The 20,842-nt window shown below is 33.7% G+C and overlaps 4 protein-coding genes across 4 annotated transcripts in view; all 4 read left to right on the forward strand.

The window, feature by feature from the left end:
- The window catches only part of LOC111701651 (uncharacterized), an 11,779-nt gene extending 10,689 nt beyond the window's left edge, over positions 1 to 1,090 (forward strand). Inside the window, exons 10-11 of the mRNA XM_023473031.1 lie at positions 475 to 563; positions 1,004 to 1,090. Coding sequence (XP_023328799.1) covers positions 475 to 563; positions 1,004 to 1,054 — 140 coding nt within the window. The 3' untranslated portion in view covers positions 1,055 to 1,090. The remainder of the gene's footprint in view (positions 1 to 474; positions 564 to 1,003) is intronic.
- A 1,627-nt stretch (positions 1,091 to 2,717) lies between these two features.
- LOC111701673 (S1 RNA-binding domain-containing protein 1) lies at positions 2,718 to 5,549 on the forward strand. The gene is made up of 4 exons (XM_023473066.1): positions 2,718 to 2,827; positions 4,325 to 4,427; positions 4,604 to 4,667; positions 5,383 to 5,549. The coding sequence occupies exons 1-4, from the start codon at positions 2,808 to 2,810 to the stop codon at positions 5,532 to 5,534; spliced, it is 339 nt and encodes a 112-aa protein (XP_023328834.1). The 5' UTR covers positions 2,718 to 2,807; the 3' UTR covers positions 5,535 to 5,549.
- A 2,205-nt stretch (positions 5,550 to 7,754) lies between these two features.
- Positions 7,755 to 19,374, forward strand: LOC111701671 (S1 RNA-binding domain-containing protein 1; the record flags this gene model as incomplete). Its single annotated transcript, XM_023473064.1, is given in 20 exon segments — positions 7,755 to 7,818; positions 8,680 to 8,757; positions 8,924 to 9,007; positions 9,557 to 9,601; positions 9,896 to 9,939; positions 9,996 to 10,061; positions 10,746 to 10,924; positions 11,207 to 11,264; positions 11,378 to 11,509; positions 12,845 to 12,905; positions 14,130 to 14,175; positions 15,478 to 15,534; positions 16,142 to 16,220; positions 16,309 to 16,380; positions 16,436 to 16,825; positions 16,896 to 16,933; positions 17,728 to 17,788; positions 18,585 to 18,679; positions 18,762 to 18,828; positions 19,188 to 19,374. Coding segments are annotated over 20 exon segments (1,789 nt in total), but the record flags the coding sequence as incomplete, so codon positions are not given.
- A 3-nt stretch (positions 19,375 to 19,377) lies between these two features.
- LOC111701672 (uncharacterized) overlaps positions 19,378 to 20,842 on the forward strand; it is a 4,904-nt gene continuing 3,439 nt past the window's right edge. The window contains exons 1-3 of the mRNA XM_023473065.1: positions 19,378 to 19,426; positions 20,359 to 20,447; positions 20,679 to 20,765. Coding sequence (XP_023328833.1) covers positions 19,389 to 19,426; positions 20,359 to 20,447; positions 20,679 to 20,765 — 214 coding nt within the window. The 5' untranslated portion in view covers positions 19,378 to 19,388. The remainder of the gene's footprint in view (positions 19,427 to 20,358; positions 20,448 to 20,678; positions 20,766 to 20,842) is intronic.

Consider the following 20,842-nt stretch of genomic DNA (forward strand, 5'->3'; position numbering starts at 1 on the left):
AGGAGTGAAGGAGTGAAGGAGTGTAGGAGTGTAGGAGTGTAGGAGTGTAGGAGTGTAGGAGTGTAGGAGTGTAGGAGTGTAGGAGTGTAGGAGTGTAGGAGTGTAGGAGTGTAGGAGTGTAGGAGTGAAGGTAGGAGTGTAGGAGTGTAGGAGTGAAGGAGTGAAGGTAGGAGGGTAGGAGTATGAAGAATTTACTGTGCATGTAGAGTGTTCAGCGTATGTAGAGAGTACAGTGTATGTAGAGAGTACAGTTTATGTAGAGAGTACAGTATATGTAGAGAGTACAGTGTATGTAGAGAGTACAGTGTATGTAGAGAGTACAGTGTATGTACATTTAAAAATAAAATAGCCTCAATATGTTGGTGGTTAGTGTCATTTTTTAAATTCTTATTATACTAATGTTTTCTTTAAAATTATTGTCCTACATTTTTTTACATTTTTTTAGTAAAATATTTACTCCTATACAAAATCTAGGAGAGGAGCCAGAACAAAGCCATGGGTCAGAAATAGATTCTCTAGTACTCATGAAGATTCTGGCCATGTACAGTACTGCATTTTCTCAGGTACAAATCGATTTTTGTATTGATTGTACTATGAAATATTGATGAAATAATACAGTGATAACAGTAAAACTGTTTAATAGGAAGACGACATTAAGACAATACAGTAGTGTATTGGATGTTTTTACAAAGAAAATAGCTTTACTAGTAAGTATTTAAATCACTTATTAAGTAAAATTAGTCTGTTTACACTGCGCAGTTGTGGTGCCTCATGTTCATTGGACTATTTAAAGTCAAACCTTGAGTTAGAAAGTCGACTTCCTATTCTAGAGTTTTCTGGTTATAATTGTAATAATAATAATGCAAACTGGTTTTGATTTTCTAGAGGACTTTAAAAAACACTTAAATGTAAATTCATATACAAAGTTTTACTGTACTGTACTGTACTGTACTGTACTGTACTGTACTGTACTGTGTACTGTACTAATATATTGATATTCTAGTGGGCAGGAGAGAACGCAACACTCTTGACCAATATGAAAGCTAGGAAATGAAGAATACGATACAAAACTGAACGGCCGAAAGACAGATTAAACGGCCAAACTGACGATCGTCGTCGCGACTGATTAATTGACCCTTACAATTTATTTTAATTTTTATTTATTTTTATTTTGCATATATACTCAATGACTTTCTCTGATAACCTGCATTGCATAATGATATTAAACTACTGATAATTATTGATTGATTGTTATTGAAAAATATTAAAATGGTCTCAATATCTAAAACATTTGATATTTGTTTATTTATTATAGTTGTACCTGTTTTTGAAGATTTTGACGCCATTGTATAGCCCAATTTATTATTGTTTTTTAACATTACACTATTATGTATTTGTGAATATTTTAAAATTAATTGATGATTTATTTGATTTGGAACGGAAAGGAATAAACGTCGTACGTTTCTATAATATCATACCCAAAAAGTTGTGGAACAGAAATACAACTGTTAGATTAAAGTTATACTTTTTGATAGCCCTGTAAACATGACACACATTCTTCATTACAACCCCAAATATACATTACATATGATTGCTCAAATTTCATCTTTCTATTCCATAGTTCTATGGGTTTTGTTGTAGTTAGATTTTTATATGAACTTGGTTTGGACAAAAATGTTTTTTTTTTTTTGCTTGCACCCATTCTCTGGGAAGCAAGATGTTGGGCCATAGGCAGCCAACCAATGAACCATGTTAGCATCTGCTTGCCATTGTGATCTGGCATTTCCATAGGTGTGCAGGAAATACAATTCCGCATAGCGTGTTTCTTTCCCAGAAGTAACTCTACACGTAATAATTATGATTACAACTTATGACCTCTATTTTTGTACTTTTTTATTTATACGTGTATTGTAATTTTGTATACTATAAATATGTTTATTATAATTTCTGTTTGACAGAATTTTATTATTCATTACGCTTACTGATTTTTTCAAAAAATTGTAAAATAGAAAAATTGAGATAATGTCCTGGATGCACTAGGGTTGATGTCCTAAGCTAAAAACTCTCCACAAGAAATTCTGTGGCAGTACAAACTTCGGATTGTATAATGAATTAACAAAACAACAAATTTGTCATGCATTTTTTAAACTGTTTTTATTAACATTTTATATTTTTTCAAATATTTACCAATGATATGTAAATTAAGAAAATTTTGCAGTTAATAAATATATTTTATATTTTTCTTAACAGAATAAAATGAAAAGATCAAATGAGACTAAAAGTTCTGCCTGCGGAGCAGAAATTAAAAAACCCCGGTCTGAAAGTTCACAAAAACCCCGGTCAAATGATTCCCAAAAATGCAGCGTGGAATTCCTTTGGACGCCAGAAGAGGTAATTCTAGGATTCAAAACTGAAGGGAAACTTTTGAGTGACACATTTCTGTGAAATTTGGTCTTCATGGATTAAGATTCCGAATATTTTACAAAAAAGTATGCATTCAGGCTGTGAGTTTCCTTAGGTTGCACTCCCTCCCTCGTATAGGTTGCACTCCTCCCTGTCTAGGTTTCACTCCCTCTCTCGCAAAGGTTTTATTCTCCCTCGTTTAGGTTGCACTCCCTCCCTCGTCTAGGTTGCACTCCCTCCCTCGTCTAGGTTGCACTCCACCCTCGTATAGGTTGCATTCTCTCTCTCGTATAGGTTGCACTCCACCCCTCGTATAGGTTGCATTCTCTCCCTCGTCTAGGTTGCTAGAAGACGGGAACTCTATCCCGTTTATTGCTCGCTACAGGAAGGAACAAACTGGAGGAATGGACCCAGACACTCTCAGGAAACCATATTTATTATTTTAACAGTTTTTCTTTTATTATTTTCCTACGACTAAACAATGAGATATGGGCATCGTTTTGAGGTAAGGTTTTTTGACTTTTTACCAAAAATAATGTGGTAAACAGATTCTCTTATTTATGGCCAAAATGATGTGGTAAACAGATTCTCTTATTTAAGGCCAAAAATTATGTGGTGAACAGATTCTCTTATTTAAGGCCAAAAATTATATTGTAAACAGATTCTCTTATTTAAGGCCAAAAATAATGTGGTAAACAGATTCTCTTTTTTAAGGCCAAAAATGATGTGGTAAACAGATTCTCTTATTTAAGGCCAAAAATAATGTTGTGAACAGATTCTCGTATTTAAGGCCAAAAATGATGTGGTAAACAGATTCTATTATTTAAGGCCAAAAATAATGTGGTAAACAGATTCTCTTATTTAAGGCCAAAAATAATGCGGTGACAGATTCTCCTATTTAAGGCTAAAAATAATGTGGTAAACAGATTCTCTTATTTAAGGCCAAAAATAATATGGTAAACAGATTCTCTTATTTAAGGCCAAAAATTATATTGTCAACAGATTCTCTTATTTAAGGCCAAAAATAATGTGGTAAACAGATTCTCTTATTTAAGGCCAAAAAAATGTGGTAAACAGATTTTCTTATAGTTAAGGCCAAAAATAATATTGTAAACAGATTCACTTATTTATGGCCAAAAATAATGTGGTAAATATATTCTATTATTTAAGGCCAAAAATTTAAATGTAAAAATTATTTTATCACACAGGCCTTTTTTCTAATGTCTTGATATTTTTTGTTTCCTCAATTTTCTGCCAAAAAAAATTAGATCCTGAACCTCTTCAGAAACAAGAAATGCATTAAATTAGAACTACGGAGTGTGGGGAGGGGGGGTGTTTACTTTCTAACTTTCTAATGTGACGTATTTGAACAGTTTAAAAACTATTTTATCAAAATAATAACAATAATTGTAAACAATGGTACTAATTTTCCTGACGGCCGGAGAGCTGGGCCTTTTCAACCATTGTTTACGTACTGCTGTGTATTTACAATAAACCAGTTTCTTAAAGGGACTGTAATCGTAATTTCAAGTGACCCTCCTTGCAAAGAAGATTTACAACGGTACCATTGAAAGCTTTGTCTAATCAATTGCATGTTAGATATCCATGTTTTTGTTTCTTTGAACTGTTTGCTTTAATTTGCAGTTTCTGTGCGAAAGTGACTTGTGATTTCTTGTTAATAAGAAGCAATGGAGAAACTTGCAGAAATAAGGACTTTTTGAGTCGGAAAACCACGGTATCTTTCACATTTTTGATCAGATTAAATTTCAAGGATACCTTTGTAAATCGGACATTGTCACTTTTGCATGGAGGGTCATTTGAAATTACGCTTACAGTCCCTTCAAACTGTTACAATACGTCAGAGATAAATACAGACAATTCTTTTTCTTTCTATTCTCAGTGAATAAAAATGCGGTTCTAGAACCTTCAAAGAGTCCTTCGAAGGACTGAAGTCAGTTCAAGAGAAGTCATTAAAGCTGATCCATACAGTAGAGAAGACGGGGAAATTAACTCCTGCAGTCAGGGATATTCACGCCACCTCAAAACTTAGCAGAAATTTAAAGTTTCTTGAAAAGATAAATTTTGTCAAAACTTTTTTGCCCCCCGAGAAAATTGTCAAGTATGCGGTACTGATTTTTTGTGATGATATTAAGTTTCAAGTGAGACTTCTAGAGCCTGGTGGTGAATATTGTAAACTAGAAATTCATTTCTCTCTGCCCGATCAGTCCAGGAGCTGGAGGTCGCCTATGCACCTTATAAAACAGGTATTTTTAAAGGACTATCCGTGGTTTATTAAATGATATCTTAAGATGGTAAAAAATAAAAAATTCACAGGAATTTTGAAAATTTTATGTGATTTTATTAAAACCGAAATAAGATTTCATTCTGCACCATCAATGGTTAAGCAAATGAAGCGTAGGATTGTAAAAGTGGAAATTTCCATGGCAGAAACAGGAGGAAAATTATACGAAATTTCTAAATCAAACAAATCTAAGCGATACCCTTGAAACATTTTCTAAGAAAATATGATGAAGTTGTTTATGTTTTCCTCTCTGATGACACACTCCTATTTAAAAAAGAATTTGCTCCTTTTACCTAAACTTTCTTGCTCAAACTAGTAAAAAAGATGATCTGTCCGTTCTCAGAGATTTCTCTATCTTGTTTTTTGTAATGTTTTTATCTATCAGGTTTTCTAAAACGATTATTAAAAAGATTATTTGTTGAATTTCTATTTCTTTATAAATTGAGAAGCAATAACTCACTGTGATCTTGCCAGGCTACATTTGTTGCATTAAACGTGATAGGTCGACTTCAAAGTTTTCACTGGGTTGTCCAGACTGGACAGTACGACTGAATGCATCTACAGTACATGTTGTACAGGCTGGATCATGCAACGTTGTCTAGAGCTTAAGATAAATAAACATCAAGTTTAAATAATGGAGCCTAAAGAAGTTTCATGCTCTTCTTGATTTGATTTAGGCTCTAAGAGCAGTCTGGCTGAAAGAGCAAGAGCTTTGGGCCTGGGAGATGTTGCTCTTGATATCCTAGAAGGTAGAAAATATTCTAATTTTAAAAATAAAATTTTTTATGAAAATGTTGAAAAGGGGAGAGAAAATCTTTATCAATATTAAAAACAAAGTAAAACATGTTGTAAAGGAGTTATCATCTGTTTTAAATGAAGAAAATAATCAGTTTATTAAAACCAATTTAGAAAATGTTTCAATGGAAATAACTGATTTTTTTAAAACAAAATTAGAAGGGGAAGCGACAGCTGTTTTTTATTGAAATATTATAAATATTAGAAAATAGGTTAAAAATGTTTATAAGGTGAATCATTTGGTTTCACTCAAAAAAACTAGATCTAAAATTTAAACTAATACAATAATTAATTTTAAAAAAATTGCCACAAACTAAAATTTTCCTATTATTTGCAACCTGGCGGTGTACACCTTTGATATTTTAAACTTAAATCATTTGGTCTAACGGAATTCATTGTTTGAAATATCTAGTGTCTGCAACATTGGGTTGCAAAGATATAAGGATTAGAAAATCAGAGTTTGTTGAAAAGACTTTCTTTAAAATGTATTTAAAGAAAACGATATCTTGTTTAAATCTGATTTAGTACAGTCACTTTGGGTTTGGGGAGTAGGACGAGAGACTGATTTTATTTTATTTGATATCTGTATTTGATATCTGTATTTGATATCTGTATTTTATCTTATTTGATATCTGTATTTGATATCTGTATTTGATATCTGTATTTTATCTGTATTTGATATCTGTATTTGATATCTGTATTTGATATCTGTATTTTATCTGTATTTGATATCTGTATTTGATATCTGTATTTGATATCTGTATTTTATCTGTATTTGATATCNTTTAAAGTTAACATTTTAGTTTCAAAATGTAGCATTTCACATTTTTGACAATTTTCCTGAAGTATTTTTCTACTAGGCTTGGAGGGTATGTATCCAATATAAAAACAAAAACTTAAATTTTTTCTAAGGATCCAATTTTAAGAAAACTTAAAAATATAATTCTTATTTTAAAATATCCGCAAAAGGAATTGAGTTTTTGCCACAAGCTCAAATTTTCTAATCCCTTTATCTTTTTATCCTGATGGTTTAAATCTTAAACATTTTAAACTCAGATTATTCGATCTAACAGAATTCATAGTTTGACAAATTAAGGTCTACGGAATTGGGTTGCAAAGATTTAGAAATTAGAAAATCAGAGTTTGTGGCAAAAACTCAATTTCTTTGAGAGCAATTAAAAATGGCGACTTTCAGAGCAACAGTTAAAAATTGGTAATAGAAATGTGTGAGCGAAGCGCTAATAGCATATTTTTAATGAAAACAATCTTTGTTATATTAGAAGACGATGTTCTAAATGTAATAAAGCAACATATATTATTTGTAGAACTGTTTATAACAAAATACTTATATTTCCATGTTTCTGTAGAATTTGACGAAAACTTCTCTTCTTTCACCCCCAAATTTGTTTTGCAAACAATATCTGATTTGCAGGGTCGGAGTAAACTGAGTGAAGTAGAGACTGGAATCCTTCATATTATTGCCGATATTATTGTTCATGATAAAGATATTTCAGCACAAATTAGGAATATGCTTGTTATTATTCAAATTAAAAAAATTAATGATTTTGTAGGGATAAAACTATTTTTTACAATTCTATAATCAAGGAGCTGAAGTTCTTGATCAACCAGGGTTGTAAATCCTAAGCCTAACCAAACCCTCCAGACGAAATTCTGTGGCAGTACGGTCTTCGGATAGTATAATGCATAAACAAAAAATTAGCTATTTATATTGCACAAATATTTTCACCCAGCAGAAGCCAAATGGGATCCCTTAGGGTTCCAATATGAGAGGTGTACAGAATGGTGGAAGGGAAGGAATTTATTAGGACACTGTCCAAAAATTAGACTGTACTGAACTTGGAACTTTTATGTTGGATACTCATAATCCAGATTGCTTGATCTCAATTTACAATGCGGACACTTTAAACTTTGGGATCAATGTTCAATCTATATAATAAAAGAAGACATTCGTATATATATATATATATATATATATATGTTGCGTATAGCCGGCCAAACAGCTGGACCGATTGGGCTGAAATTTTCTGTAGGCTAAAATTTTTTTTTAAAAATTAAAAAAAAATTTTTCCATGGGCAACGCCAGGCCTTTCAGCTAGTGCTTAATAAATTCATTTTAGTTATCCCTTAAGGGTACAATTAAACTGCGGATATCAAATGAAGATTAAATTTATTAAATTAAATTGGGTCGGATTCTGATTTGGTAAGTTCTTCTAGACAAACATATTCCTTACAGGGGTTTTCAGAAGCAAGCTAGAATAACACTAGAGTCCAAACAGTCAACTACTAAATCAACAAAGGTAAAATATTGTTGTCATATTTGGTAAAAAATGCCAAGTATTGAAGTGGTTTTCAATGATATTATATAGTTCCGATGGCGAAGATGTCGGGTAAATAATTCTGGTCGGAGACTAAATGTTAACAGGGTTATTGACTATTGTTATTCTTCTTGTGAATTTTTATGTTTAAAATATTTAATGCAAAAGACCATGATTAATCCTTTATTATTATTATTATTATTTAAGGAAAACGATGCATTCAAATTTTGGGACGGCCTATGTAAGAAAATTTGGTCGTTGTATAATTCTCGTCCTTTCTGGGTGATAGTGTTTGCTTTACTTTCTGATTTCTGGGGTCATTAATCTTAAACCTAGTTTGGGGCCCAAAATAAACACTGAGTAAGGTTTAGGATAAGCTATTAGCAAAGCTTTATTATAACATGACGACTGACGAGGTCAACAAATTTCAGTATGAATTTTTTATTAAAGTCAAAAATGTAATAAGAATTTTTGACTTCATAAAAAAAATTAACCGTTCGCTGACTCAAGTCTGTAAATAAGTCTCTAAAATGTCGTATATTTTATAGCAGTTCTTTCCCCATGGTTTTAACTTGCCTCAAAAGTGTTAAATGTGGTTAAAAATAATATCAAGTATCGTCAAAAGCTGAATTTCTTTTATTATTGGTTTAAAGTTAACATTTTAGTTTCAAAATGTAGCATTTCACATTTTTGACAATTTTCCTGAAGTATTTTTCTACTAGGCTTGGAGGGTATTATGGTAACTCTTAAAAAGATAACTTTCCGGATTTCTCCCAGATCTCAGTTTTGGATTTCTGTCCCCTGTATTTATATAATCTGTTATATAAAGATTTGATCTGCTAGGAGAAGAAACCTGCGGCCGGAGGAAAATCTAAACCCGGGAAGGAGGAGGATCCATTGAAGTTTGAAAACTATTTCCAGGGACCGAATTTAATGAATTTGAGCCAGGTCGCTCTGAACTACCTACTGCCCTGCCGGATCAAATTCTGAATCACAGATTTAAAGTAAAAAATTCATGAGGATTTAAATCTGAGAACTGGCGGTAAGTAATTCAGCGACCTTTCCAATTTATTAAATTTGGTCCTAGTTCTCCTGTCCGGTCAACTTTGTTAAGTCCCACCAAATCCTGGCCATCAACCGAGGGGAGTCACTCAAGATTCTATCTGTCAAGGTACTCATGGCACTTAATAGTTTCTCAACATGATTTAGAGTGGCATATTAAATAAAAAGAGTATCATAAAAGGGTCAAAATAACTCACGTGTAGGTTGAAGGAAGTGGTATAGTTATAACCAGAAAACTGTAGAATAGGAAGACGACATTTAAGCAATACTGAAGTGCATTTGATGTTGTTGCAAAGAATATAGCATTACCAGTAAGTTATTAAATCACTTATTAAGTGAAATGGGTCTGTTTACAGTGTGCAATTGCTGTGTCTCATGTTCATTAGGCGATTGAAAGTCAAAACTTGAGTCTAAAAGGAAAAGTCTACTTCCTATTCCAGAGTTTTCTGGTTCTAACTGATAATAAAAAACGCTGGGTTTTAGGGTTTCAGTTGTCTTTTCAAACGTAGGATATATTATATAAGATTTACAACAAGTTTTCTTTAATAATTTATATATCATTTTTTAGCATAATACTTTGTTAATGCTTTGATTATGTTACAAGATGAATATTAGAAAGGGTCCTAAAACAGAATTTGTGAAAAACTTTATTTACTAGGTTAACCTGCCAGAGGACTGGCTGATGAATCAGCTGAAAAGACAGGTAAACAGCAAATGCAAAATCAGTGCTAAGCTATGAATTAAGAGCATATACAGGATGAGGGATATACTAGTTGCATTTATTCTTTTGATATGTACTAAAGTGTGACCAGTTTTGCCCTTCACACTCGCACTTATATTTAGTAATTTTTCCTTCTTAAAAAGAAAATAAGTCAACTTAAAAAATGATTAATGAGCTGAATCTGTATCCGAATACATTTTTTAATACCAAAATCTTAAGCTTAAAAAGTACAAAAAGTTTAGATGAATTCAGAATTTTCCAACTAAACTTTTATAGGTTCAATTCAGATGGTTAAACCGAGGGAGGCAGTATCCCACCAGGTATTCAATACTAAAATCAAATATTGAATTTTTGTCAACCCTTATTTTTATTCCAGGACAAGTATGGTTGAAAATGCCCTGAAGGATGCATACAAGCGTCTTATCAGTCCATTGATGATTAGGAATTTATAATGGCTGTTATATTAGTTTTATTATTTAAAGGGACTGTTAAGGTAAATTGAAAGGGGGTATAGACTGAAGCCTAAACATTTTAGGAGTTGATCGCGACCAATATTAGTTCTGGCTGATGTCCCTGTCTCAAGAAATTGATATAAAACTGTGTTAATATTATTCAAAAACTCATATATACTTAATCTAGTTGACGGGGCCTTGTGACCAGGTACTAAACGGCCTTTGGGGGAAATTGTGGTCATGTGATACAGACAAAGAGAGCCACATGAACAGATACTGCACTGTTATTGGTGGAAATTCTTGTCACGTAACAATTATTTTATCAATTGTATCTATTAAAAATGAATAAGTAGTATATTCAAATTAAAATAGGAGCGTACCTAAACTTTTTATGCTCCTCTGGATTATCGTAATTGTCAGATTTGTTGCGTTTTTGCTTAATATGATCTGTTTAAAACTTTGATTCAAAAACCATTCTTATATATATATATATGTGAGTTTTGGTATAACTTTTACATAGTCTTATATAAAATTCTCGTGACAGGGACATCAGATAGAACTTATATTGGTCTCAATAGACTCCTAAATTGTTTAGGCTTCAGCCTATACCCCCTTTTATTTTAGCTTAACAGTTCCTTTATTAGGCTTGACAGTCATTGTTTATATGATTTAAGAACTTGCCGGTCTGAGCTGACTAAGATGGCGGAAAACGACGCCATCTTGAATTTTGCAGAAAATTTACGAAAACTGCTTTTGACCCCGCCATTCAGAGGGTTCAAGATTCTTAGCATAGATCCAGGATTCAGTCATGGCTGCAAACTTGCTGTTATTTCTGAAAGTGGAGATGTTATAGGTATTTTTTTACTTTCTTTCAAACACTCTGCTCTTAATAGTGAAAACCACAAATTTTCCTGGTTAAATGTTCTGTAGATCAGTGCAGTACACACCAAAAGCTTAGTTTTTGGTGTCCCATGAAGTTCGAATAAATTCTGTTGAAAGAAGTATCACTCATTGTATTATTTAAAGGTACCTTCTATGGATTCATATTTTGCTTTCATTTGAGTTAAAAGTTTCAGTAATTTGTAATTAATCAGAATTTATAAAAATGTTGTATGTAAAAGAACTTATACTCTAGATACCGGGGTGATTTATCCCAGATTCAAGGATCCTAGAGCGGATGAACAACCACTCAGGTGACCTTATTGAATTGTTCAGATATTAGGGTAAAATCTAGGGAGAAAACAGTACATACTTCAAAGATTTAATCAAAGTTTCAGTTCTGGGGAAAAAGATATATTAATTCTAGGATTTTATGTGATATGGTTCAAAACTATGGGGTTGGAACTATTGCCATTGGAAATGGTACTGGATGTCGGGAGACACAGGAGCTGGTCAGCTACGCTATAGAAGCTGGACGATTTAACCCGGTCAAAGTCAGGTAATGATCACCATTTGACATTTGGCAGGTTTATCTAGGTGTTCGTAAGCTGTGCTGGATACTTTCACAGGACCAAAGTCAGGTAAAGAGTATGATGTCCAACCATATTCAAAGAGCTAGCCATCTTTGCAATAAACACTGGATGCCATTTGATTAAAGTCAGGAAAAAATTATACTGTAACAAAGAGCCTTTGTCAAGGAACTACAGGGTTACCCACAAACTCTTCAAATATGACGATCCCTAGTTTAAAGAGAGTGTTCGCGAAAAATTTTCGCCGTAAAACTATACTCCCTATAGTCTTACAGAGAAAAATAAGTGCTTTTGATCGCTACTAATCTTACTTCTATCTGTTGTGCCATAAGGAGAAAATTGTTAAAAACGACTCATACCGAAAATTGTACATCCATACAAATTCAGAAAATTGCGACATTTAACCCGGATCGTAAAAAATCAATTTAATTCCAAACAAATCATTCAAATATTAAAACCAATAATCATCGATAATTTTTCGACGCATTTGTATATAGTTGATATTTTATAATATTTTTAATTTGTTATGATCTGAAACATTATTTAAAAAAACAAAATCAAAAATATTATGAAATATTAACTTTATAGTATATACGAATAAGTCGAAAAATAATCGATGACTATTGTTTGTAATATCTGAATGTTTTGTTCGAAATTAAATTGATTATTTTACGATCCGAGTTAAATGTTGCAACTTTTCTGAATTTGTATGGACGCTACGTTCTTCAGCATTAGTCGTTATTAACAATTTTCTCCTTATAGACGTAACATATAGAACTAAGATTAGTAGCGATCTAAAGTGCTTATTTTTCACCGTAAGCCTATACCCACTTTCATTTTTCGCGAACACTCCCTTTAAATAAAATCTTCTGCATTGAATGGCTTATTTACTGATTTTCCAATGGAATTATAAATATAAGGAAAAAGACGGTATGAATTCCTGAAGTCTCATCTTTTGTGGGTAACCCTGTATCTAGCTTTGCTGAAAAAGTATGATGCTTTGACCTGATAAAAGTCAGGTAAATAAAACCGCATGATGTTTGTTGTCCAGCCTTTATTAAAGAGCAGGATGCTGGATGCTCTGATCAAAGTCAGGTCACGATCACTAAGTGAAGTTAGCTTTTTTGTAATAAGCTTGAAGTTTAAACCAGATCCAAGTCAAATTAAGATTATACTATGAATTGCAGTTTTATCCAGGAACTAGCCATTCAGGTAGAGGTTAAATATTTTAATAAGCTCGCATTTTCTGAAGTTCCTACATACGCATTTTTGAATTTTCTAGCATTAAAAAAAGGTTATTTTAGGTATACTATAGTTGAGGAGAGAGGGGCTAGCATATACAGCTGTTCACCTCTAGCATCTCAGGGACTTACAGTTTATTGACTTTTTTTACTTTTAAAGTGCCATTTACAGGGCTCTTAAAGTACCATTTACAGGGCCCTTAAAGTACCATTTACAAGGCTCTTAAAGTACCATTTACAGGGCCCTTAAAGTACCATTTACAGGGCCCTTAAAGTACCATTTACAGATCCCTTAAAGTACCATTTACAGGACTCTTAAAGTACCATTTACAGGGCCCTTAAAGTACCATTTACAGGGCCCTTAAAGTACCATTTACAGTGCCCTTAAAGTACCATTTACAGGGCCCTTAAAGTACCATTTACAGGGCCCTTAAAGTACCATTTACAGGGCCCTTAAAGTACCATTTACAGGGCCCTTAAAGTACCATTTACAGGGCTTTTAAAGTACCATTTACAGTGCCCTTAAAGTACCATTTACAGTGCCCTTAAAGTACCATTTACAGGGCCCTTAAAGTACTATTTACAGGGCCCTTAAAGTACTATTTATAGGGCCCTTAAAGTACTATTTACAGGGCCCTTAAAGTACTATTTACAGGGCCCTTAAAGACCTAATTTCCAGTGACGCTCGATCCATTAACTGAGTAAATGAAGTAAATGAGAAACCCATACTTTTCTCTTTAAAAAATGATTATTTTCAGTGTTGTCTCTGTACAAAAGTGACTTGCGCATTTTTTCTGCAGAAACAATGTTGGAAATTATCAGAAATGAACACTTTTCAAGCTGTAAAAGTGACAATTTCTTCCACATTATTAATCAAATAAAGATTTAATAAGTTCAGTTGAGGACCGAGCATGCCACTCTTTAACTGGAGAGGTACTTGAAATTTAGTCTACAGTCCCTTTAGAATCTGGTTCTCTCCCTCATTATATTAATCAACCTTGACCAAGGAGTATGGCATAGACGGGAGGATATAACTGACGCGGTTCGCCCTACCATATGATTATACAATGCATGCTTTGCAGACGGTACTTTATTTGAATAAGAAATATTTGTCTGATGTACAATTTCCGCGCATGCAATAACCTATTCTGAATATTTCTTGTGCAAATGGAGTACCCGCCTGCAATGCATGTATAATCATATGGTAGGGCGAACCACGTCAGTTATATCTCCCTTTTATTCCTTACTACTTGTCCACAAATTTAGAAAAAATTCCTGTCTAATTTTTCAGGCCTCCAAAAGTAAAAAAAATGGATATTATTTTTTTTAATAAAACTGGATTGTTCAGGAGTTTCCTAAAATGGATACAAATATCATATCTGCCGTATCACTAGGTAATTACAGCGATTTCCAGGATATTCTAGATTTAATGGATATACTACAGTGGTAGGAGATTATATCAATACAATAAAGTATTTATTTAAGTTTTGGTTGTTAACACGCTTTTTTCGAATTTAAGTTTACAAGTAATTAAAGAGAAGCTTTTTTAATTGGCAGCTTCTCTTAAATTCTATGTTTATGCGTATCCATCCTTTCTGCAATCAAAATTGAAAACGAAAGTCGTCTTCATTTTAATTGATATAATCGCCTACCGTTTTAGATAAGAACGATGCCCTTAATTAATTTTTATATTCATCGTTATACAGTAAGACCCATTAAATTGTGGAATAGGGGGACGACTGTTAGACTCAAGTAATGATTTTTAATAGGCCAATAAACATGAAAAACACCAACTGTGCAGTTCACACGTGACACAGAACCGTATCATTTATAAAGTTTAATTTCAAGCTTCTGGTAAATACTGTTTGCTTTATAACAACATTGACATTATATAAGATTGATCAAATCTCGTCTTCCTATTTCACAGTCTTATGAGCCTCACGGTATTTATAACTTTTTACACACAGAAGGGTATTGTATATATTTTTTTCACGAAATTTTCGTCTTTGGGGTTTAAAAAATTGCTGTACAGCTTTAGATTCAATGTAATAAAATTAATGATTTCTAAATTGTGATTTGATGAAAGTCCAGACATAATTTGAAAAACCCGGTTGTGGGTAAGACTTGAAATTCTCATACCTTCAGTTAGGTGCCTTAAGCCATCCCTGCAAAATGTGATTTTATTTTATTTTATTTGAAACAGCCTTTTTTAAAAAGAATTATAAACTTTTTTGCTCATTGTTTCTTTGAACTTCATAACTAATCTCTTAAGTTTGATTTTCAAATTTTAATTCTACGTTTTATCTTATTTAAAGACGTATGGGTTTTAAACAAAAACATCGGGTAGAATTTAAAGTAGAAATCTTCTGTATAATAAAGCTCCTCGCTCATTTATATGTTCGCTACATCTGGTCAAACACTTAACAGCTGAAACAAATTGGCATTTTCTGAGGGAACCTATTGATTAATACCCCGGGGGGACAAAGGCTATTTTTGTATCTTTTGAAATTTTACGGGCAATGCCGGGCACTTCAGTTAAATTCATGATTTATGACCAAACGGTTAACGGCGAGAGTAGCTATGAGTAACCTGGGCCGCGCCGGGCACTTGAGCTAGTATTTAATAATGTAATTAAAGATATCAACCTATAACCCCCATGTACCCTGAACACTCTCTTTATGTTATTTGAATGTCAGGAAGACGACTTCAAGATCCTCTGTCAGAGTATGTAAAGATTGAACCGCATCACCTAGGTTAGTGATTTTTCTAAAAAATAGTTAATTTAAAAAAATTCCATTTTTAAAAAAATTCATTTTAATATTTTTATATCTAAAACATAAACCCCGCTAAAATATTTCTGCAAAACAACGCATATCCCCTTGTTAACTCACCCTGTGTTAAGACATATTGTAAAGTAAGATGTGTTAATGCGCACTGTACTGTACTGTTTTACCTGTACAGGATGTGGCATTTACTTTCAAGATGTGTAACTGTACACTATTTACTGTACTGTCTATCTGTAGAGGATGTGGCATTTACTTGCAAGATATGTAAATGTACACTATGTACTGTACTGTACTGTACAATATGTGGTATGTACCAGCACGACGTGTTGCAAACTGTACAAGGTACTGTTCAACTGTACAGGATGTGGTATGCACCAGCACATATACACTACTGTATTGTGCTGTTTATCTGTACAGGATGTGGTATGTACCAGCACGATATGTTAATCACACTTACTCTACTGTATCTATAAAGGATGTGGTATATACAGGTACTGTACTGTTCATATGTACAGGATGTGGTATGTACCGGCACTATGTGTTGTACACTGTATTGTAATTTTCATATGTACAGGATGTGGTATGTACCAGCACGACGTGTCCCAGACTAAACTGAACACAGCTCTGGACGAAATTGTTGTAGAGTGTGTCAGGTGTCAAAAAATGAAAAAGGATTAAATCTAACTTTTGAATTTAGAATAAGGCAAATGACTTTATAATAATATGTTATGCTATTTTCAGTTTTGTTGGAGTAAACTTAAATTCATGTTCTGAACATTTGCTGCGCAGAATAGCAGGACTAACTGCAGCTAGGTATGTAAATTGTAAATACAAAAAAACAAACAAATTCTGATGATACTTTTTTCAGAGCAAAGTCGATTGTGGAGTTTCGACGTAAGAACGGAGATTTTAAGGCCAGAGAGGATCTGAAATTAGTAAAAGGAATCGGTGGGAAAGTATTTGAGCAATGCTCTGGTTTTCTACGAATCTCAAAATCAACCAAAGAAAATGGCGACGGTTCAGAAAAGCCCGCCAAACCAGCCAAATCTGTGAAGAAATCCGGGAAAAGTAGCGCCCAGGCAGGAGCAGCTGATTGGAATCCTTTAGATGCTACAAATATCCATCCAGAGTCCTATCTAGCAGCTACTGAGCTGGTCAAGCTGACTGGAGCTGTGTTAGAGGAGATTGGATCCAACCAGTTTGTAAACACAATAACTAGTTTTGTTTGTAAACAGAACCCTGAGGAGCTGGCAACTAGGTATGTAGTTAAATATAAGAAAGTAAAAACAGGTTTTAGAAAATTCTTAAAATGTGATCTTTTGTTGCAGGCTGAAGATCGGTCTACCTACTCTGGATCTAATCATAGGAATGCATTTCATAATTCAATTTAAAATAAAAAAAATAAAATGCAAACATTTTTTGCATGTACAGTAAAAACCAAATGATTTTTGCCTTTTGATTAAGAATAATTGACAAGGGGTTTTTAATCTATGGTTTTTTTAAATTTACAATTGTTACAATTTATACAGCGGGACCCATAACCTTTAGGAATAGGAAGGTGACTGACAACTGAAAGACTTAAATTTTGATTTTAAATAGTCTATTGAACATGAATTGTGCAGTGTCCGTGGACCAATTTCATTTAATGATTTACTTTCTAGCTACTGGTAAAATTACTGGAAATAACATCGAATGCCCGGCCATGATATTGCTGAAATGTCGTCTTCCTTTTCCACAGTTTTATGGTTTTTATTGTTTATTTCAACTATAAAATTCAGACAATTTTTTTTATAAAACTTAAGGAAGAAATAAAAAGACGTCGAGAATTCCATAGTTTTCTGGTTCTCACTGTACATTTTACAGTGATATCCAGAAAACTCTGGAATAGAAAGACGACTTTTAGAATCAAGTTATAATCTTTAAAAAGCCCAATGAGCATGAGACACCGCGATTGTACAGTGTGAACAGACCCATTTACTAAATTTGTGATGTAATAAGTGTCTAGTAAAACCATTTGCTTTGGAACATCCAAAAAGTTTGAACAGAGTTGGCAACTTTTGAAATGAAGAACTGATTTAAATTATAGTTCTGCCCATTCAAAAGTTACCAACTCTGGATAAGTTGTGTGATCTAGATATAATTGTTATGCAATGAAATCAGGGAGTTTGAAGCAGGATTTGGAATACGACTATAGACAAGAGTTTGGGGCACCTATTTTCAGGTGTATAGCTGTTATTTGCAATCAAGTACAAATTTGTTAGTGGAAATGAAAATTTTAAAATCTTCTAATCTTTACATTTTTGCAACCTGATGGCGTAAAACTTTGACTATTACATATACCAGCAGAAATCATAGTTTAAAAATTGAAGGTAAAAAACTTCAGAATGCAAAGATATAAGGACTAAGAACTTTACTGCAATTGGGCAAGTAATTAATTCATTTATCGAAAAGTAGCTGAAAAAGAAACACCATTCAGGTTCTGGGTTCATCCGTGGTATTCTAAAATATTTTTAACAATAATCTCATTCTCGATTTATTAAGTTTAGTTTGGGTTTGAGTTGTGAGAAGTAAGCATAGATAAATAAATAAACATAGTATAGCTTACCACCAAGAATTGTACAGTCCGCGAACTCATACTTCTAGGGGTCAAAGTGTACTTAAATGATAAGCGGGGGTGGTTTGGTGTTTTAATGGATTTCATGATTATTAAACCACTCAAGATCGAATTTTATTTTGAGAATATCAAATTATCAAATTATCATATTGACGAGAACTGAAGAAGGGAATGAGAAGGACTAAACTAACTTAAATTTCTCTCTACAGAACTCATGTACACCAAAAGTACTCAATGACATAAGAACAGCTAATGTTCACAACCGACCTAGTTAATCCATATAATAGGAATATCTTTACATTTTTATCTTTCAAGATGAAAAATGTCGTCTTATGCGCAATCTATCTTTATCTATGGAAGTAGGGCATCCCTGAAATTCTGATTGATTGATTATTGTTTCCAGGAATGGTATGACCCGCTTAGAGGATATTCATCCTGGCAACCTTCTAACAGGACGTGTATCTAATGTCACCGCATTCGGGGCCTTTGTGGATATTGGTGAGCTAAAGAATGTTTTTTTCAAGTTGTCCTTTCAGTTCCATGGTTTTTAGGACACTCTGAATACGTTATATGTAATTAGGTATTGGCAAAGACGGCCTTATTCATATTAGCAAGATGAGAGGAAGAAAAGTGGAGTTGGGGAACAGGTACTATTTGAAATATGATAATCAACAAAAATATTTTTTAATGGATAACAACATTCTCTGTATAGTGATATACTTTTGTAGTTTAATTGAATATTTGGAAACTTTTAATTGCGTTCAGTTGCACTAAATTTCGATAACAATCCAGGTTTTTAGTTAATTAAGTTACGTAGGTTGCACGCCGTCCAATTGGACAATAGAGCAATCGATATAGCATCTTTTATTATAATAGTCAATCAATCAATCAAGAATTATGAAAATGTGCGGCACTTGCGCAGATTATGCTTCGTACTCGTAGGTTTCGTGGATTGGTTGAAATAATTTTCGTATATTTTCAAGTTTACAGTTTTTAAATGTGTTAGGGTGGAGGTCCGCTTGCTGAGCAAGGACGCAGAGCGAGGCAAGATCAGTCTGGAGCTTGTTAATATTTTGTAATCTGAATATTCTTACAGTTTCAATGTGTTCATTGTGATATTTTCCAGCATTTAAATAAATGAAATGTTCTGAACAAAATCTGTTCATTTTTGTCTAAATTATTATTTTTTCAGATTAGTTTATACATAATGACAGAAGAAGAAAAACTAAGAGCAGAGGCTGCCAGGTTAAGTTTATACCATTTTTAATCCGTTGAGTCTGTTTCAATCTGTTTCAATCCGTTACAATGCAAGCAACCTACACTCGACTTAATTCGATTGTAAGCTAGCTTCTGTGGCTCAGTGGTAGTGCTCTCGGTTTCAAATCTTGAGGTGGTTGGGTCGGGTCCCCGATCCGGCTGCCACAAGATTTCGTTACGGAGCGCTACTTGTGGGGGGGGGGGTCCAAAAATCGTATACTAGGAAATTACCCAATAGTTAGCAGTATATGCTCCTTTACTTGTCCTTACCTTGCCGAAAATTGGAAAAAATTAGTACTCATTGAAAGCTCCATAGAGCTGAGTACAAGTAAAAGGGCATTAGTCCCATCCGGTCCTCCCTTATATAGCTAAGAAACTGTCTTATCACAAGTTTAAAGAGCATATACGTTGATCAATCAATCAATTCGATTGTATTGTTTGTTGCTTATTTCTTCTTCAGTGAATTTTTACCTCAAAGTCAAATCGTACGTTTCTGAATTTGTGAAAAGTAAAAATTCCGCCTCAAAGAAATAGGTAATTTCTTAGCATACAATTTTTGGACCCCCCCCCCCCCTCCTAGCAGTTTTGTACATGGAAGACATGGATATAATTGACCGTGTGGCCGCAGCGCCCGGCCCCCTGGCCTGTAATAGCCGCGGCGCTCTGCCCCCTAGCCGCTGCGCTCGGCCACTAGCCGGTTCTGGCCTCAGCGCTCGGTTCAGAACCTAACCTAACCCTAAAATAATATAAAATAACCTAAACGGAATGGTAATGTACAAAATTGATAGGAAGGGGGCGGGGGGAATCCAAAAATCGTATACTAGGACGTACTTAAGAAATATTAGTTTGTAATCCACCCTATTTGGACCCCCCGCCCCCGAACTTTTTTACTTGATGTTTCTTGAACAGTCCCTTTAAAGGCGGATGGAGAGACGGCGACGGAAGCTGGAGAATGCGGAGGAGAGATTGGCAAAAATAACCGGTCAACCCATTCACTCTATAGATACAGGTATTGTATTTCATTCACTCTTTCAAACAACATGTATTTACAATGGTGGGAAGAGATGTACATGCAAGTTTTCAAATGGGGAAAGCCTTATCCCTTTTGGAAGATTTGGGAATGGTTTTCCCCTTGTATTTTTTATTTAACCAATTCAGAGATGAAATCCCTAAGTTTTAGGCGTTTTACAATAATTTATATTTAGTGTTATATTTGTTTAAAAATATATTTTTGTTTTAGATCCCTCCGATGTTGCCGCTGGGTTTCCCGATTTAGCCGCCGCCCTCCCTAATTCTGGTCTTGTTTCTCCATTTTCAGATTTGTCAGGAATAAAATTCTTTTACCTATATATTTCTGCTCTACATAAAAACTAGATTTTTAGTATGTCTCTGGTATATGGGGGG

The sequence above is a fragment of the Eurytemora carolleeae genome, unplaced genomic scaffold (assembly GCF_000591075.1).
Source record: "Eurytemora carolleeae unplaced genomic scaffold, Eaff_2.0 scaffold294, whole genome shotgun sequence".
Taxonomy (NCBI): domain Eukaryota; kingdom Metazoa; phylum Arthropoda; class Copepoda; order Calanoida; family Temoridae; genus Eurytemora; species Eurytemora carolleeae.